Below are 21,219 nucleotides of genomic sequence, written 5' to 3'. Positions count from 1 at the left end.
AATTCTGTTTTACTCTATGGACTTCCCAACTATTTGTGATGGTATTTTGTCTTTTTAGTCCGTTTAATTTCATGACATAGACTTTACAACCTGATGATGAGAGCATTGTCTCTTGAAATGCGTTGTTAAAATATATGTACAAGAATCGCAGTTGAATGTTAACAGTGATAACCAGTATAACGACAACTGCTACCTCAACTCCATAATGGATTATATTAAAATTTAAACTGATTGCTGATGTTGAGCAAATGTAATGCAAAACTGGTATACCTTAGTCAGAATAATTATTTTACAGTCTGGTAAGTGTGTGGGAAAATAACTGTTTGTTTAGTTCCAGCATTTTATTTAAAAAATTGGATATAGAAATTAACTTTGTATATACATTTTTAAGTTTCTGTCATGATTCTACTTCTTTATAACATTCCATGAATTAAAATTGCCTACAATGTACTGTTGAAAAGAGCTTAAATGGAATTTTCCTAATGTACTTTCATTTAGAAGTAATAGTTCCGTGTTTCTTAGTAATTTGATATGGTTTGTACAAATCCAATAGCACCCCTTATACAGGGTGTGGCAGGGAACTTCCTTACTAAAAAAAAATATCATAAATCAGAAAGTATTATAGACTTCAGTTTAATTCTTTTTAATTTACAAACAGCAATATCCAAAGTTTTGTTCCATTATGTTTTGAAAATGATATCTTGAAGGTGGCCTCCGTTCTGCTCAATGCATTTGGAGAATCGAAATTGGAAGTTTCAGTCCATTTTTTGCAACATGTCTGTGTTGATGTTGGCAATAGCAACAAGAATATTGTTCCGTAGCTCAGCCAGGGTCTGCAGATGATGAGTATACACAGAGGATTTGACTTAGTGCCATAAGAAAAAAATCACATGGCACTAAATCTGGTGAGCGTGCTGGCCACTGGAGATCACCCCTCAAAGAGATGAGACGATCAGGGAAGTGTTCGCGCAACATGGTCATCGATGTTCATGCCTTGTGAGCTGTGGCGCCATCTTGTTGGAACCAGACATCACCCACATCCATTTCTTCAAGTTCTGGAAGAAGAAACTGTTCAATCATCTAAACAGAACTCTTCAAAGTGACCATCACTGCCTTATCGTTCTCTTCGAAAAACCATGGGCCAATAATGCCAACTTTAGACAGTGCACACCAAACAGTCACACATTCTGTGTGCAGGGGCTGCTTATGAAGTTCTCGAGGGCTTGTCCCACTCCAATACCACATATTTTGTTTATTCACGCAGCCACACAAATGAAAATGTGTCTCATCGTTGAAGAACACTAAGGTGTCATGAGGCAGCTAATCGATCAAGGCATCACACACATTTTTTCGTAAAACAAAATCACATGGATGAAGTGTGTGCACCACTGACAGTTTCTACAGATGAAATTTCACCTCTTCATGAAGAATTTGTCTCACTGTGAGTTCAGAAATTGTAAGGACTGCTGCATCTTTAAGTGCAGATCGCTGGGGAGAATTCAAAATCGACATCCTTAGCCTCTCAATGTTTTCAGGCATTCTGGTGGTTCTTGAAGGTCCTGTTTCTTTTTCTGCATGCTTCCAGTATCCATAAAAGTGTCTACATACATAACAATTGACTTCCCATCAGAAACACGACCTGCAGGCATGATGTCAAACTGTTTCCTGAATGCGCGCTGAGTTCTGATGTGACCAAATGTCCATCCGAAAATAGACCATAACGGCGAACGCGCGCTCCTCTCTTGCCCACTGCATGGTCGCTCGTGCATTTCAAATAAGGAAGTTCCCACGCCGCACCCTGTAACATCATCAACTTCAAGTTGGAGATTAAATCTTGTTGCATTTTTTCCATGACCTGTTGCTCAAAATATCTTTTTTTTTTTTTTTTTGTCTCAATTTCTGCATTGTGTTTTCCAAGCTCATAAAGCTGAAAATAGTTTTTAAAATGAGATGCTGCCCCATCAGTCTCACACACACACATTTAGGAAATGTACGGCCCCTATATGCTATGTCACCAATTATCGTGCTGCCACGAATGAGATCATCACTGACCATAGCAAAACAGTGTGAAGTTCCACGGAAGTGAGCAACATATATGAATATTGACACTTGTGATTTGTGTCAGTGGCAACTTGGAACTTCGTTCTGCAAAGCAACAGACCAGTTCTCAGCAAAGTCGAAATGAAGAACTAATGTGTCTGTAGTCTGGGATAAGGCTGATTTTACTTCTGTCTCTGAACCCTGCAGATATAATGACAAGCTTCTCCTTTTATGACAACACCTAATCTCTGTAACACACTTCCCTAGCTCCACTGTCTTCCACACCACCTCTCCTCCCTCCCACTATGCATATGTTACATCATTGTCAGTGTCCTGAAGGCGTGATGCTTCAACAATCATCCATTCAGCAGCACGACACACTGCACACTACTGCCATCAGCATTAATCTTCTGGCTCTTGACATGTAAACATAAGCATCAGGTCCATCTCTGTGTTGTTTTTCCCTGTCACACTACTTATGGTGAAACACATAAGTTTCGAATTAGTGCAGTAAATGCATGTGCATACTTCCTTCATTGGCTCACATATTACCCATTTTGGTTAGAAGGAGAAGAATTCTGTGAGCCTAATTTTTAAATTCAGATTCTCCTTTTTGGTAATTTCCATGAAACGGTGCACATTAACATCAAGCCCTCACTGCAAGCAATATATATCAAATGGTCAACTCTCAGGATGTTGACAAGATAGATGACAAAAGACAAATGCATCGAAAACAAAGTCTTTAAAAAATTGGCAGTAACAGCACCTTTTTCATTGGTAGGACTTTATTGAAGAAATGAATAATATCACTTGCATTACTCATGAAGTATATAATCATCATGCATATCATGTGTGGTGTAGGCAAAAGGCACCATTCCTTTTTTTCTTGTACCCAGGATACTCTTCTGACACATCTTTAAAAAAAGTAGTGGAGTCTTACAAGAGAGATGTGCCACATAGTTCTAAGCTGTGAAAATATAAAAACTGAAATATGTACATTTCATCTCCTCTTCCTTAACAGATGATTTACGTGACTTCCAGAGATGCTCAATGTTATGTCTGCGCACAGATGGGTTATTGGACAGTACAAATTCTACTGAATGTTTGACATGATCAACTCCCTCATTTTTCCATGTTTTGTATGATTCCTTACAATCAGTGATCAATTTTGTGCCTGGGAAAACGAAATGTCTAATGACAGTTGCTACCATTTTCTTTCTCCTGGAATATACACATAAAATGAAGCACTTTCTTGACGCCAGCTCAATTTCCACAGAAAACCAAACGCATTCTATTTCGTTCTTAAGTAATCGTCCTCTTCCAAACCCACGGGTGGCAATGTGAGATCCACTGCTTCTACAATTTTGTCTTGACCACTAGTGGCGACAGTAACTTTAGTAACAATAACATAACACACCTCCCTACAAAAACCGTGATAGTCAGAAACCACATTAACTGAAAGATGTAAAATTACTTATCCAGCATGCAACAAGTATGATGCTCTGGTCAATACTTAATTTTGAACTGCCAAACCATGTGTTCTTTGTTATACTACTTCTCTCCCTACATTTCTTACATTTGAGCTAGAAAGGAAAATTAACTTTCACTGTCGTCTTCAAAGCATCATAAAATTTCCAGAGCCACAGTGAGCGCAATTTCTCATGTCGTGATCTGGAAGCAATTCATATTGCCAACAGAATTCTTCACATTTTTCAGTAGGCCTATCACTCAAATTGGGAATGAACTGGCACCACATAAGAGAATTCAACACGGAAATTGAACTAGATTCACTCATGACTTCTACTACTCTCATGTGACATTCTACTACTCTCACGCGACGTTCTGTTGTCAAAGAAGAACACAGTATCATATTTCCCACTCTGAATGTTGAGTGTTTGCTATAATATATTGCTTGCAGTGAGGCTGCGAGTTAACTGTGCACCTTTCTTGGAAATCATCTCCTCCTTCATTATGAGAATGCTTCTCTTGTTTATTTTGTTACATATCTACCTTTAAACTTTTTGACCATTTTCACTAATAACATCAGCCTGTTAGGACTTTGCCGGCTGTAATCTTTGTCATCAAAACTAGTTCAAATGGTTCTGAGCACTATGGGACTTAACATTTGAGGTCATCAGTCCCCTAGAGCTTAGAACTACTTAAACTTAACTAACCATAGCGGTCGCAAGGTTCCGGACTGAAGTGCCTAGAACTGCTCAGCCACTGCAGCCGGCAGATAGTATACCACAGCAACATTAAGCTTATCGTCTTGCAATGGATACACAATAAAAATCTGGACATGTCTAAATACTGTTTTCATTCTTTATTTTACGAGCTTTTGAAATAAAGTAATGTGAAGAAGTGCGCATGTATTTTTGTAGTAGGGTTTAGGTTTCAAAACCACACATCACGTTGTGTGCGCATGTCACCATCTTCAGGTTCTGTACCAAGTCCATCTACATTACACACTTCACAAAATTTTGAAAATGTTACTTGTGTTAATCTTCTTTCTAGTTCCTCCACTTTTCTGTATACATGCTGTTTTCTTCTTGTGCTTCTTATCTTGCCTGGGTGTTTAAGGGGGGATATATTATGCGTTACAACAGAAATGATAACATTCAATGCATCAAAAACTTCACACACAGGAATATAAACATCTGCACTGTCTTCACCAGTTTAACTTTCTGGGGACAGCTATCATTCACGTGGGTTTTCACTAAATATCTTGTTGTAGTGAGTATAGCAATTCCTGCACAACAGACGTTCATAATGAGAGGGACCCTCTATAGTATACAGTCGCTATGAAGAAACTTATTACGAAAAAGGTACTACTGCATCACAGTTTTATAGAAAACCAGAGAGTTATAGGTCAAAAGATGCTGAATGAAATGTGTTTGTATGTCAAAAGGACAATATGTGAATCATCAATTACTATTGTAGCAGAATCTCACAAAACTCAGAGAAATTCTGATAATAAGTAAAGACTGTCAGTGGCTCCAAAGTTTGTAAAAAGTCATGGTAGATAACACAAAAGCTGGAACAGAGGGTAGCAAAGGAAACACAGAAATGCTGGACTCAGTTTCCCAATCTTCCTTTACACAGGAAGCTTCAGGAGTCATGACCAGGTTAACTCTCTTACCAATGAAAAAAAGATACAGATGTCAGTGGCACTGAGCGACAGCTGAACTAAGTAAAATTAAACAAGGCCTCAGGGTCCAATGGAAGAATTTGCAGCCGAATTATCCCCTCTCAAACAGAAGAGCTATGACACAAAAAAGGTTATACCAGTCTACAAGAAGGGCAGAAGAAAACTGAACAACCAAATTATTATCCAATACAGTTGACATCCATGAGGAGTAAATTTTACAGAGTATTCTGAGCTCAAACATCACAAAGTGCCTTGAACAGAATGACCGCCTCCATGCTAATCAGCAGGGATGGCGTACATATCAGTAATGTAAAACCCAACTCATGCTTTTCTCCCACGAAACCCTGGAAGATGCAGTAAATACTGACTTTCACAAAACATTTGACTTAGTTACCCTGTCAACAGTTACTAACAAAAACAAAATCACAAGTGTATCAAATGAAATTTGTGAGTGAATTAAGGATTTACTGGTAGGAAGGACACAGCACGTTATCTCGGACTAAGAGTCATTGACAGATGTATGAGTTAATGGCAATGGGAAGGAGGATAAACTAGAAACTATTTGAGCATCAGAGCTATTTGCTAGGGCATGTTACTGCAGTCCATTACTTGACAAAAGAAATAACACGCAGGGCAGGAATGCACCAAATACTAGGAAACCACTCTTCTTTTATGGAAGCAAAAAGAAAAGTAATATATTTAAGACAGCCGGGACTAATTAGTACAATGCATGGTGTGCACCCACGTGACTGCCATCAACACCATGTCACAGAGGATGCACATAACACAGACTATTTTATGCAACCATCATAAATCACTCAAACAGATCTTAAATGGGTATCCATCCACCAAATGCAGATATACGCAGGCAAACAGACCCAGTATCCGGAATATCAACAGTACATCAAGACAGCATCAGGACTATGTCTACAACAGCCAAGAGGAGCTGAACTGGATATTCTATAAGTAATCATAGTTACTGTTCACTGGATTCAGGTCTAAACCAGAGTTAAAGGAAATTCAGTGCAAATGAAATTTAAACAATAGTCACGCACCAGCTTCACACTTAAGTTCAGTCATGCAATATTTCTTTCAGTAAATTATTGTAAACTGTTGCCAGCCCACATTGTCATATATTTTTGTTTAATCATTGCCGAACCACATTAGGCCCTGTGACAGGGGTGTACAGTTGCTGCATGAAAGCAAGTCACCACACAACAGCAATTAATTTTGGTGATGGAGGCTTCTCTTCCTGCCACACTATTATGTTTGACACTAAGCATATTTTATGAATAAAAAACAATGTCTAGTAACTGTAGTCGTTTCCTTAGCTATTTGGTCATTTCCTGGCATGCCATCATAGTTTGGTGTCCAGATGAATGTTATAGTAGCACCAACATCATGGAGTCCAGACAGCAGACCTTCAATGATCAAAACTACTGTGCTCTGCACATAGCTTGAAGGTTAACCTTTTAAGTGGGCACGACGGATATATCCGTCCATGCTCTGCTATGGCACACTGGGTTCGACAGATATATCTGTCCACTGCGTTCTGTGGCTAGTAGCTAGTGGGAACGACAAGTTATCGGCCTGCCGTTTGACACTGTGGTATTAGTTGAGCTTTGTCCAGTAGATGGCAGCTCTTTTCATGCAACACAGCATGTTCTAGGCTAGTTATAACATTGTCCACACGAGCACGCGTCGAGAAAATGCGTCCTGTGAAGCAACCACAAAAGCGCACCTTTTTCGTCTGTGTTTACAGCAGCGTTAGTGAGTAATCTTTTGCAATGGCGAAAAGAAGTCGTTTCCAGAATGAGATTTTCACTCTGCAGCGGAGTGTGCGCTGATATGAAACTTCCTGGCAGATTAAAACTGTGTGCCCGACCGAGACTCGAACTCGGGACCTTTGCCTTTCGCGGGCAAGTGCTCTACCAACTGAGCTATCGAAGCACGACTCACGCCCGGTACCCACAGCTTTACTTCTGCCAGTATCTCGTCTCCTACCTTCCAAACTTTACAGAAAGTCGTTTATCAGATTCGGAGATTGAGAAGCTGCTTTTAGAAAGTGACGATAATTTCAGTGACAGTTCTGAAAGTTTTCAAGATACAGATGTTGAGGCTAGTGAAAGTGACTTTGATTCAGAAACATCTGACGATGAGACACTACTGCAGCAGACGGCACCTAGTGAATTTGTGCGTGCTAGTTCAGTTCGTATTCAATATTTGTTCAGTGGTAATAGTGGTACAGTTGTGCCTCTAAAACAAAATGATGTGAGCAGTTGTTTTATGTGTTTTGTGGATGATGCTTTGTGCACAATGATAGCTGAACAGACGAACTTATGTGCAGAATAGTTCATAGCGTCTCATCCCAATTTAGCAGCACACTCCAGGGTTCACAGTTGGCAGAATACTACATGCGACGAGGTAAAAATACTTATTGGAATGCTTGTACTTCAAGGAATTCTTCACAAACCAGACCACAAAATGTACTTTTCAAAGAGGGAATCAGTTGACACACCTTTCTTCAGGAAAGTGACGAGTGAAAAGCGGTTTCATCTTCTATTGAAATTCCTCCACTTTGCTGACAATACCTCATATGACCCACTAGGCACTATCAACAGAAAACTATTCAAAATTCACCCCATTATGGAGCATCTGCGGCGTAAATTCAGATCAGTGTACCTGCTAGAAAGGAACATCATCGTTGACGAATCGTTGTTGCTCTGGAAAGGACAGCTTGGATGGAAGCAATATATTCCATCAAAGCATAGCAGATTTGGCATCAAATTGTACGAACTCTGTGAAAGCAGTTCCGGGTATGTATGGGACTTTACTGTTTATTAGATTGGTAGCCACTATCCAGACGAAAAAATAACCTCTCGAATTGTTTTGGAGCTTGCACACGATCTACTCGGGAAAGGCCACTGTATTTATCTTGACAACAACACCGATGTTGTCGGCACAATGTGGCAAGACAGAAAGGGGTTCCCTGACTTCGTAAAAAAGGAAAAACTGAAGAAAGGGGAGTACATAACAGGGTACAAAGGCAAGCAGATGGTAATGAAATGGAAAGACAAAAGAGACGTTGTTATGGTCAGCACCTTCCATGATGATACATTTGTAAATGTGAACTCGAAGAAGGGAATCATTCAAAAGCCACTCGTTGACTACTACAAGAATATGAGGGGGGAGGGGGGATAGGTGCGATTCTCAGTTACAAAGCTACCAGATGGCCAGAAGCAGGCTGAAAAAATACTATCGGAAGCTTTTCCGCCACTTGTTGGACATTGCATGCTACAATGCATACATTCTGTACAAGAAGCATGGTGGCAAACAAAGTGGAATGAGCTTCCTGATTAATCTTGGTGAACAGTTGACCATATCTTCACCACATCAAGGGACATCAGTAGGACGCCCACATCCAACACCAAAAGCAACACGTCTTACAGCCAGGCATTTTCCATTCCTTCTGCCACCCACGACGAAGAAAAGACCAACAAGGAGATGTGTGGTGTGTACGAGAAAAGGCCTTTGCAAAGAGACTTCATACTGGTGCGCAGAATGCGAAGTTTCCTTGTGTGCAGCACCTTGTCTTAAAATGTTTCACACTGAAACTGATATGTAACATTGTGAAAATACAGTTTTGTTAACTTCTGCAATATATTTTATTCATTTCCACCAAATATCAATTTAAATTCAACAATGAAAACGTGAAGGAAAACATGAGAACAGTGCGCAGTACCACTGCGAAAGGGCGCGCTGGCGTATATTACCCACTGTGGAAGAGGCGCGCGCGCGCGCAAACTACCCACTTAACAGGTTAATAGCTTAAAGACAGCTCAATGAGTCACAACACAATAGAACATTTTACTGCCTTGGGTTCCAATGTGTCACAAGGTATGGGTGATAGAGTGTCAGCTCTGCAAGAAAATGCTGTATACATTTGGCAGCGATTGTAGTTCTTAGTCACCACTAAACACAGGCATACCCAACGCTACCAATAATTTTAGAAGTCTGTGCAGATGTTCTCTGAATTATGATATCCATGAAGGACTCAAAGAAAACATGTTAAAGTCTGTGTTCCATTCAGGTGCAGAGAACAGGTCAACATGTATTTTCTGATACACAGAGAGGAGCCCGAGGACAAGATCTGTGCATGAAATCAAAAAGGGGAAGCAGCAATTCAAAAACTCCATGCGCTAAAGTTAAAATGTGTGTTTTCAGAAGTGATAAATTTAAGCTAGGTGAGCAAAAGCTACGTTTGTTCAGTTTGAAGAAAATAACAAAGAACAGTCACAGTGACACTTCCTCTGCCATGCTTCTTGGATCTGTGAGCACGACAAATTGACTGGCTAACTTCAAAGTTAAATAATTCAGAAACAGTGCAAAGTATTGAATTTTTTTTCTTAATAATTATTTCTCAGCACAACTTCCCCACCAACAGCCTTACAAGTTTTTCACGCTGTGTATTAAAATCCTGTATTTGGTGTGATAAATGGTAGTGAAAATTTGGGAAAAAACTTAATTATTGCAGAACATTACGAAAAATAGTTCTGTAATGTTAAAATACAGTACTGTTGATATGGCTGCTTGGTCACACACATCTATTAAAAATCTTACAAAGTGTAATGTTGCAAAGCGACGTGAAATGCAACATGCACATAAAGCTGGTTGCAAGCATGGTCAGTGTTTGACTTTGGTTTATAGGGAGAATTCCATGAAGGTGTAGCTCATCTGCAAAAGAGATGCATACAGAACACTTGTGCAATTTGTTCTTGAGTTCTACTTGAGTCTTTGGGATTTTCTGTAAAAGGAAAACACTGAAGCAATTCAGAGCATGCTGCTAGATTTGTTACCTGTAGGTTTCATTAACATGCAAATACTATAGACATATTTTGTGAACTCAAGTTGGAATCCCTGGATGGAAGACGTTCTTTTCGCGATGCACTACTGAGGAAGTTTACATGGATGGATGGAGAGGGTTCTAAGGGCGCACGATGGCAAGGTCTTCAGCATCCGCTCAGTAACGATTAGACAGGTGTCAAGAAAAGACTCAGAACAATAAGATAAAACAGAACGTAAGACACAGGAAACAAGCTTGGAAAAGTATGTGCCTAGCCACACTGAAGTGTGGGATGAAGCATGCCGCCAGCAGTACAACATGGACAACCCAGGAAGAAAGTGGTAGAGGGAGCTATAACAATATAGCAGATGGTAGTGGCTGACTGACCGCAAGGAAAAAGTGAGGAGCCAGCTACTGTGCAATACACTAAAACCTCCAGCCTAAAAGTTTAGGCCAGAGTCCAGACACATCACAAAACTTTAAAATCCTAGACACACGTCTCATCATTAGCTAAATCAAAGGACAGATCCCCATCAACTTATGCTTCTGCCCTCATATCACAGTATAAAATGCAGTCTGTTAAAATGTGCCAGGCAGAGATGTGCACAACACAAGCATCACAAAACGGGGGATCCTCCCGCCGTAATAGAAAGCTATGTGTGAGAGGACAGTGCCCAATCCGAAGACACGTGAGGGTCACTTCTTCTCGGCTGAGCACCCGGCAGGAGGTACGCCACGGCTGAGTTGTTGACTTCACCAACCGCAGTTTATTGGCCGTCACCCGCCAGCCATTCTTCCTCCCACAACTCCATGCACTTCTTGTGGAGTGAAAATGACACATTGCAAAGGAATAGGACACTGGACCACATCCTGCTCTCTGCAGGCCTCCTCGGCAGCTCAATCGGCCTGTTCATTGCCACATATTCCTACATGACCAGGCACCCAGCAGAAGGACACCACCTTACCCTGCCATTGGAGCAAGTACAGTTGGTCATATATCAGCTGGACAATCTCCACAGTTGGGTACAGATTTTGCAATGATAGTAAGGCACTAAGAGAATCGGAGCAGAGGAGAAACCGAATGCGCCGAACACGATTCATTCGCTTCACTGCCTTCAGGACTGCGTGGAGCTCTGCTGCGAAAATGGTATATTCACCAGGGAGGCGAATCCGGGTAACATGATCAGGGATCACTACAGAACAGCCAAGGAAATTTTCCTGTTTGGAGCCATCAGTGTAAACGACGGTAAAACCGTGATGCGCATCTAAAATGTTAAAAAACTGAGATTGGAATGTAAAATCTGGTGTACTATCTTTCTTAAAATTAGTCAAATCTAAAATAAGTCTGGGTCTCTGGAGGAGCCAAGGTGGAAATCTGCTCCAACTGCAACAGAAAACGTTAAGACCAGCGCCATATCCATAACAGAGAGGCAATCCTGTGCGCGAATCCCATAGGGCCGCGTAGCTCGTTGCCGGTTATGAAATAGCAGTGCCAGAGTAAGCTGAGCAACGGTATGGTATGCAGGTGTGTATGGTGTGAACAAAGTTTTATAAGCCTGGCGCACCGTAAGTAACCGCCGCTGCATTTGAAGTGGCGGTTCACCAGCCTCTGCACAGAGGCTTGGTATGGGGCTAGTTCTGAATGCCCCAGTGGCCAACCGAAGCCCTTCATGGTGCACAATGTCCCACATCTTTAAGTAAGAAGGCCTCGCAGACCCATACACAGTGCACCCATAATCGAGCCAAGATCGCACAAATGCCCTGTAAAACTGGAGCAGATAAGTCCTGTCGGCTCCCCATGTACTGTGGCTAAGACATTTTAAAATACTTAAAGCCTTAAGTGACCGTCATTTCAGGTCTTTAAGATGAGGTAACCACGTAAGCTTCGAGTCAAAAATGAGCCCCAGAAATCTCACCGTGTCTTTAAAAGCAAGGACAGTGTCCCAAATCACATTTGCAACAGATTGTAAATGATCCTACTACCAGCAACAAACATTTTGCGAAAAGACCACGAAGACAACATAAGAGGAATCACGATTCCTACAGAAGAATATGGACTGTAGTCTTTCCCACATTCCATCTGTGAGTGGCACAAGGAAGGGACCGACTAGCAGTGCACAAGGTATCCTCCACCACATACTGCATGGAGACTTGCACAGTATGTATGTAGATGCAGATAAGTAAAAACCCCAGTTTAACAGCAAAACTGATAGTATTTCACATAATATTGTCTGTTCATTATGTAAATGTTTAAATTATGAGGAAATCTTGTAAAAGTAACTGAAATTAAAAATCCAGTGTATTGTCCAAAGAGAGCTAAGTTGAGAAATCTGCACTTACAACAGCTGTTACATTGAGCTTAGACACATTTAGCAGCAAGTTAAAAGTCAATGAAAGCAACTAGTTGTTACTGTATTACCATATAGTGAAGATGCTGAGTCGCAGATAGACAAATCAGCATCTCTGCTATATGGTGACTAGCAACTATCCTTTCCATAGTATTGTTACATTCCATCCTGGATTTTCCATTGTTTGGTTGTTGTCACTACGTATTTTACAGTTCATGGAGCATTTTTACAAATGGTTTTGCTGTAGGACAGTGAAACTAACATTGCTAAAAAAGAAGCGAAAGTTGAAACTGAAAATGCGGTATGATGACATCCCGCTCTTCCTTTGTTCGGTGTTCTCCAATGGGTAGCACCGTTCATACATGCCACCGGAGGACAGAAGCTGACACGACCTAATTGTCCACAACTCTGATTGGCCATTGCATCCTTAGACTTACTTACAGACAGCTTAACCTTAGTTGGTTCAAATGGCTCTGAGCACTATGGGGCTTAACATCAGAGGTCATCAGTCCCCTAGAACTTAGAACTATTTAAACCTAAATAACCTAAGGACATCACACACATCCATGCCCGAGGCAGGATTCGAACCTGCGACCGTAGCGGTCGCGCAGTTCCAAACTGAAGTGCCTAGAACCGCTCGGCCACTCCGGCCGGCGCTTAATCTTAGTGTGGAAGACTGCAGTGATGTAGAATGACATTACTAATATTCAGAAACACACCTAACCATATCAGCATTCATGATTATTTGTTAGGATCAAGAGCTTTACTCTCTTCATGTATAGCTCAGCACCACAGAAAAACCTACAGCATTAAAAGTTATGTATAAATTAATTACTCTGTGTACACATTGTAAATAAGCTTATTAATGTGTTGCCTTTTTGCAGATGTCTGTCTGGCCACCTCCATTACTGACACAACAAAAAACAAAGTTTAATAATACATGGTGCAAAATTCACTTGTGCATTAACCGAGGTAAAGGTGATTATAATGCTCTACATGGCATATTCTTGACATTTTTGAGTGTGTTATGGAAAAGAAAATAATCTTAACAAAACAACAGCACTCAAATATCTCAACATTCCTTACGAAAAACCTACAAATCCTGGTGTCACTCATGTAACAAGGGGCTGGGAACGGTGTGAAAGAAGAATCACATCAACGAAAGCACTGCATACCCCAATATGTCATGCAGGTGTGTTGCTACCTGACTGTTTCTATACCAATTGGAAGGTCAATGCTGACATTGTTTGTAAACATACACACAGTAACCATGGGTGTCACCTACACATGTACATCTACAATGTATTATCATGTGAGGAGAAGAAAAATGATTGGTTGTCATCCGATGAGGCTTTGGAGGCACCATATGAATATTGAGCCAATGTTTCTGATTTTTGGTCAGATGTGTAAATGGGGGATGCACTTCACTAGTACAATTAACATGGAATTTACGGGAAGGATAATCCAGAGGGCTGTTTTGATACATGTGCTAAAGAATTGTAACATGTAGTATGACATAGTCCATATCAATTCAGGCAGGCTAGGAAAAAAATCTTAGATTCATAGTCTCGGATGTTATTGAATTTAGCATATGTTAAAATGAAGGACCAAGTAAGGAACATGTATTTTTTTGTTTTCTCCAAAAAAAAATTCTGCTCCGAGATACTGCCCTCCAAAGATGACGCTGCACATACGATTGGAAGATGCCAATTCTGGGAAAAATTTTAAAATGCTGTATCTCTGGAACAGTTCTAGATGTTCTTTGGTGTTTTTTAAATTTGAAAGATAATTGCTTTACGATTACAAAGAAATCCTCCATTTGGACTTAACTGTCAAAGTTCTTTTACGATAGCACTCTGAACTTCTTTTCTAATTTACAGAAAAACAATACAATTGAAATTTTTGCCATACATAAAACCTATTTTATCACCATATTATCACACAACAGGCTCATAAAAATCAAAATCTAGCCTTATTTAACATAATTTTAGTTTTGAAAAATGAGTAAGAGACTTATTTTTCAAGCATTGTAAGTGATTCCAAAATGAATGTGAAAGGTCCAAAGACTTAAAGGTTTCAACTTATACAACTACTGTGCACTCTGTTTTGTACTAAAATTCCTCAGTCAATGAACTAACAATTTTTTCCACTGCCTCAGTATCTTCCTTTGATAGAGTGACGCCTTCCTGTTGAACCAATAGGAACTGGAGTACTTACAATCTGCAAAACATTGTGAACACGGAGTGAGTACAGATGGCATATGAATATTATCCCGGTGTTTCCGAGGTGTTGGCCAAGCGAACAAAATTTCTTGTTTCTTGTTCTTTAAAGTGCATGCAATATGAGTTCGCCCATCACTCTGAACCCAAAAATGTGTCTTCTGAATTCTTTTCACAGGAGTAGTTTGTTTGGACCATTCTTCTTTTTTCTGCTCATGAAATTCTTCGATTTCCTCTTTGGATAAAAGAATGAGGGCTGCTGATGTGTAAGATTTCACGACACTCATATAACTCTCAGCATTCTGAATCACAGCTGTATTTTGTCTGGAAATATTATATTTTGTAGCATCATGATTCAGCAGGCCGCCTACACCCTCACAAGGCCCCTTGCCATAACCAGTAGCACTGTATACCCAGTCAGTTGGCACAAGCAACTTACTCCATTCAAACAGATGGTAATTATTTATAAAATGACGAGGAGCACCATCAGAAATAATGATCTTCTCTGCCCCTGTTTGCAGCTGAAGAATTTTGCGAATTGCTGGCAAAGCATGTGCTGAGTCAATTCCTGTGTCATCATTTATAACTGCAACATTTGTGGTCTTGTTTTAAAAACATGTCACTCCTGTAAAAATTGAAACATGGTCATTACTCCAATGATACCCTTGTACTTCTTGTGGGAGAATTACAGACCAGTTCTCAGCAAAATCACAGTGAAGCACTAAACATCTTGAGGCTGCACACACCCTTTCACTTCTGCAATGTGGTGGTGGTGTTGTTTCTCCACATGCTGGTGTGTTGCTGCTTTCACTGACCATTTACCAAGTTCATCAATGAAACTGTCAAGGGCAAAAGTTTTCTTAATTAGTTTAGTTTCCTCCCATGTCACATATGTAATTTCTGCAGAGTTATGTGCTATGTCTTCTAGGCCAGAGCAAACACCACATTGTTGAAAGAAACAAGTCTCTCCTTTTACATCACCGACTACTAATGACTTCACACACCTAACCAGGTGTCATATGTCACGTGTTTCAGTAAGTTCTTCAAAGTTACCACACAAAGTTCAACATTCATGCAGTACACACATAAACAAGACATCTCCAGCTGGGTGTGGAACTACCCACTTAGGTCACAGTGCATACAATTTTCATCTTCGAGTATGTGAAGTTGTTTAGTTGTTCTTATAAATTGTAAAAGTTTCTTTAATACCGTGAGTCCTGTACCTCTTCACTTTCACAACTTTTTGACCTTCAACTGTCACAGTTGTAGTGTCCTTTTTGATGTCACTCTCACAAGAACAGTCCCATTTCTCTTCCAGATAAAATGACTGCACTGTTTCACATGAGCTGCTTTTACGGGACGACCATAATAGGGATCTGGTCTTCCAAAGACTCCTTTTACAGACCTCACATGCCTTGATTTGTCTGCCATGTACTTTGATACTGATGGAACGTGGTTCAAAATTGTTTTCTTTGAAAATGTCTCTGGAACAATAATTAAAACTTGCACCTTTTCACTGTAGGATGCACAATATTTAACAGCTGAATTTATATTTGTGAAAAATTCCTGGCAAGAGGTACAAAAGTGCTTTGGTTCATTTTTGTCTGAAGATGGAATTACTACTATGAAGAGTGTGGTCAGTTTTGCTGTAGCGTATTCATCCATAGCTTTAGTAATTTCTCTGTGCTATGGTATTTTATCCAAGGAAGTAAGAAGAAGAGGGAACTTCACTGACCACAGTTTCTTAAACGAACTAACACCTACCTCTGTAGTTGACTTACTCAGGGTATTTAATTTTTCCTCTATTGATGCAAAATCTGCACCATGGGAGGCTTCACCTTGCTCAGATACTAACATTGTTGTTATTCTGTCAAAACATTTAGAACACAAAAAGTCGCCACTGGAAACATCTTCACTTTTTGAAACAGAGTCTTCAAATGAGAACACCTATTCCTGACCTGAACAAAGTCTTTTTTTTTTGTTTGTCTTATATATCACTCTTTTATGGCTATGCAAATAGTCAGCACACTTCACTCTCCTGTGGCCCCAGTCAGAAGACATTCAAACAGTCTTTTTCACAAAACACGCTGCAACTGTGTCAACTGGTAAATTCCTCACGAAAACACAGAACTCACTGGATGGTCTCACATTTCTTAGAAGCCTCTTCAGTAAACAAATTAGCACTGAACAAATACAATACAGAATCCTGCAATGAACAACCAGGGCAACGAAACTGACAAGAAACTACAAGAAAGTGTAAGAATTATGTGCAACAATGAAAGTGAAAAGAAATAACTGCAACAAAGAAAATGATCAGAAATAACTGCAAGAAAGGCAATAGAAATATACATTGTAACAGACAAATTAGTAAGAAACAACTTCAGTGGAGACATATCTTACTCTTGAAAGTTAAAAAAATGAGTTTTTCTAAAATAAAACCTGTCCAACTTAAAAGTGGAATCTCTTCTTATCAGGGAATGGAGAACTACATGGTACTAATCAACAGAAAAAAAATCAAAATTTTCAGTTTGGCATTTATGGAAAAAAAAATTCAAAAGGTGACACTATAAGAACTTTGACAGATATGTCCAAACGGAGGATACCGTTGTAATCATAAAGCAATTATTCTTCAAATAAAAAAACTCTAACAAATTATGTAGAACTGTTAAAGAGATACAGCATTTAAAAAAAATTCCGAGATTCGCATCTTCCAAATGGTGTTCACAGTGTCCTCTTTGGAGGCCTGTATCTCGGGTCAGGAATTTTTTTTTTTTTTTTTTTTTTTTTTGAGAAAACAAAAAAATATGTTTCTTACTTACTCCTGAATTTTAACAGATGCTAAATTCAATAACATCTTACACTAAGAAAGTAACCCCCTGCCTGAAGTGATACGGTTTATGCCATATTAACACCCTGATTCTGAATTGCTTTCCATTTGTATTTATGAAAATTGACTATGTCACCATAAAGATTGTCCTACAGAAAGCATTCCGGCTTACCTTTAGGTTTCTGTCATTGTTTGCATACGACGCTGTTTGAATTATGTTACCATCATACTCCGTAAGCTCCTCAAATCCGGCTAATCCCAATGTCTGTAAGTCCTCTCCAATACTCACGGCATTCCAATTGAGATCCGGTTTCTGATTCTTCATTATACCAAAAAAATATTAAAGGAGAGTCAACGTCTTCGTTCACAAGCACTACTTAGCAGCACACGCATATCCAAACAAACAGACCACGCGTTTCATATCGTGTAAACTCACCAAAGTTCGTTATTCAAAGACACGGCAGTATGATGTATTTGACGTTCGATAGTCATCTTTCTTTACTGCGCTACGTTTACCGGAGTATCTCGCGCTAGTAAGCCTCCTGGCTCCGTTGACATTTCGGACCGGAAACCGGTGTAATGTGACTAGCTGCTATACACACCCGGCTGAAACAACAGATGAACAACTGACACGGAACTCTATGCTCGAGTGGAATTTGATTGTATATTCGTACCTATAAAATTCGTGTAATTTTCCTCATTCTAATCGCTCAATTATCTGTATGCGCTAAACAGATTAGCGAGTAATCGAGTATATAAAAGTGGCTGAGTGCTATTAAAGGGAAATTATGGTGCTAATTACTTTTCGGTTGTGCTTAAGAGCGTTCACTCATCTAAAAGAGAGACATTTGGGCTGTAATTTACTTGGTCAAGTTAATTACCATTGTGCATTAAGTATCAAGACATGTGTTATAGTACTGAAGCTTTCCTCGCAAAATTAATACAGCAAGACCACACACATTGCAACTGGCACATTGGGAATTATTTTAAATACCCTTATACAGAAAATTTAAATGCAATTATTACTCTATGTCCATAAATTACTTTTCTTCTTCTTCTTTTTATTATTATTATTCTCGTGTCAGAAACATACAGGTACATCTACATACATTTTACACAGTTATGATTAAATTACTTTCGACCAAAACTTGGTCACTTCCAGTGCTTGTTGAAGATTATCTTCTGTACAGGAGACTGGGCACAATCGACACCAAAGCATGTGCTGTACTGTCTGTTCTTCTCCACAGTCACGCTGAATAACATTTTTATCTTTGTATCCCCATCTTGCCAAATTAACTTTTGATCTTCCAACCCCAGATCTCAGTCTATTCAGGGACTTCCAAATTGTCCATTCCCTATCATGGTCTGGATGTAAAGCTTCAACAACTCTTTTCCAACCAGGGGAAGGTAGGTCGAAGCCCTCCATAGTTGTAACCTAGCTTTTTCAGCAGTGGTTATAAGTTTCTTTGATGTCCTAAGTAAACTCTTCCTTGACTTCAGTCGTTGCGGATGCGGTTCATGCCCATACAGAGAGTGGGTAGTTTCCTGCTCCACTGCTTCTTTCCTTTTTCGCAGCTACCTCTCTTCGAATAGGTGGTGGTGTTATTCCTGCGAGGTGGTAAAGCCATTCGACTGGAGTGGATTTTATGCAGTCTGTTATAATTCTGTAGGTTTCGTTGAGAGCTACATGCACCTGTTTGGCATGAGTTAAATTATACCGAACAAGACATTACAGGAAATTACTTTAATGCTGTATAATAGTTTGTCTAAATCAAGTACAAAACCATCAGAATGTTTTCGTGACTTTTCTCTGTCAGTACCTGGTGTATGATACGAAACCCTCATCTTTTTCTAAGCATCTGTATCATTAGTAAAGATAGTTCATAGACATCTTCATCCCAGCATAGGTAAAACTGTTGTGACTTATTCAGCACAAAAGCGAAATCTAGATTACTACCATATGTCGAGTCATATATGTGTACACACGTCTTTGTGATAATAACTCATCCAACTTCTGCTTACTTTTGGAATAATGCCTGTTTAGACCATAATAGTAATGTAATTAATGTTCTAAATCATTGAGAAGGGTGTTCCCATATGATTCAGTCACATGTTCAATATTCCTTTGATAGCTATGGTTGTTTTCTTTTCACACAGGAATACTGTTAGTGTGCAGTGTAGTTTTCACAGCCACTAACACAAAGAAGAAAATGTTAACAGAAGAAAGTGTAGCGTTAAGCAGCTCTGTTTCACTTACAGTGGTTCCTAATTTGTGAATGATATAACCACTTTTAATAGCTTGCTATTTAGCAGTCTCACTACATCACTAAGTTTGTCATGCAAAATGTGAACAGATCAGCTTCATTGTTATTTAAAGTGTGAATGTGCTGTGAAAAAACACTCAAGATTACCAATTATGATTACTTTCTTTCCCACCTTAAATTTGGGGTTGTAGCGACAAATGGACTATGTGTCGCCTCTAACTGAGCAAATAAACGTCACTACCCTGTGCAATAGAGTAATCGGTAATCTCTGTGATAAATTAGTATATGTCGAACCTCTGACCAATGTAGACCACAATGTAATTCTGTCCAGTAAATAAAGTAAGGGCTTGTCTACCACACTCTATGTACCGTTTATTACGTATGCACTCTCGCTGGTACTGCATTTTCTACAGTGGTGACTCCGTCTACAGCGCCGCGTCGTGATTTTGTGGAGATCTTCCACATCGGTTGGATACTCGACTAAGCTGCCATTGTTCGCCGCGTCGTCTCGTCGTATCAACGACGGCGCTGAGGATATTTTGCAAACAGTGCCACGATGTAATGTGAACATTCCATGTGGCAGTTTACAAAGTAACACTCGACCTGGACTAGAGGAGCTTCGGTGCAGTGATATAGACGGAAACAATCCCAAGTAAAGAACGATGGCGCCCTGTTTACCCTGCAACTGTTACATCGTGGGCTCCTTAGTGTTCCTCCGTTCTGGCTCTCATGCCTACCAGGAGATTTCCGAAACTGTCTGGTGACGTTTCGAGTGATATTCTCCAGCCCCAATGCAATACGGACACTCTTAATGGCGCATTTCGAAAGCATCAGCAATGGACTCTATTAAATAATCCTATGATCATCTCATCTATTGCTTCGATTTATGGACAGCAAATTACAAAGGCCAATCCCTCTATGGTGTCTGGCTCTCTTGTCGCAACTATCTCTGCACCACTCGTTCAGCTCATAAGTGATCTTGGTGCATCTTAGAGTGATGTCATACTAGTTCAAGCCGACCCTGGCCCACTGCCTACCATGTTTAACCTAACCACCGCCACACATCTCGCGTCTCACTCCTCTTAGGTGCATTCTGCATACAGTGCTAAATTGCTCTGCAGTCCTGAACTTTTGCAGCATTCACCACTTCAGGTTACATCTACACTGCGCCAACCCATGTGTGACATCACCTCTGCATCATCTGCATTTTGCACCTTTGACGTCTCATACTCTGCTCATGGAGATGGAACGCATCCGTTCGTTCGACCGAGCATTATACATCCCAAGCCTGCCATGCCGGTTTTCGAGCCATGCAACACAACATTTCTGCAACTGCCTCAACAGTACGGTATGTTGCCCAAAGCTTATTCTCCATACAATGTGAAGTCCATGCCATTTGCGTCGTGGATTTTCGCGTTGCCGCCAGACAGGTACTTCCAAGAGGTGCAACAATGAATGCTACATGTGTCGTCGCTCCCACACTGGGCGCATTGGTCAATGCCATGCTCTGGCTGGTCCTACTTGTACAAC

The 21,219-nt window shown here is 40.0% G+C and overlaps 1 protein-coding gene and 1 non-coding gene across 2 annotated transcripts in view; both read right to left on the bottom strand.

Moving 5' to 3' along the window:
• The window catches only part of LOC124802882 (ATP-dependent RNA helicase DDX24), an 88,291-nt gene extending 70,428 nt beyond the window's left edge, over nt 1-17,863 (bottom strand). Inside the window, exon 1 of the mRNA XM_047263928.1 lies at nt 17,598-17,863. Coding sequence (XP_047119884.1) covers nt 17,598-17,750 — 153 coding nt within the window. The 5' untranslated portion in view covers nt 17,751-17,863. The remainder of the gene's footprint in view (nt 1-17,597) is intronic.
• On the bottom strand, nt 7,065-7,139 carry Trnas-cga. Its single transcript has one exon. It is a non-coding gene; the product is annotated as a tRNA-Ser (tRNA).
• Nucleotides 17,864-21,219: the final 3,356 nt, after the last annotated feature.

Source organism: Schistocerca piceifrons, chromosome 6 (genome assembly GCF_021461385.2).
Source record: "Schistocerca piceifrons isolate TAMUIC-IGC-003096 chromosome 6, iqSchPice1.1, whole genome shotgun sequence".
Classification (NCBI taxonomy): domain Eukaryota; kingdom Metazoa; phylum Arthropoda; class Insecta; order Orthoptera; family Acrididae; genus Schistocerca; species Schistocerca piceifrons.
This window is presented reverse-complemented; position numbering and strand designations above follow the sequence as displayed.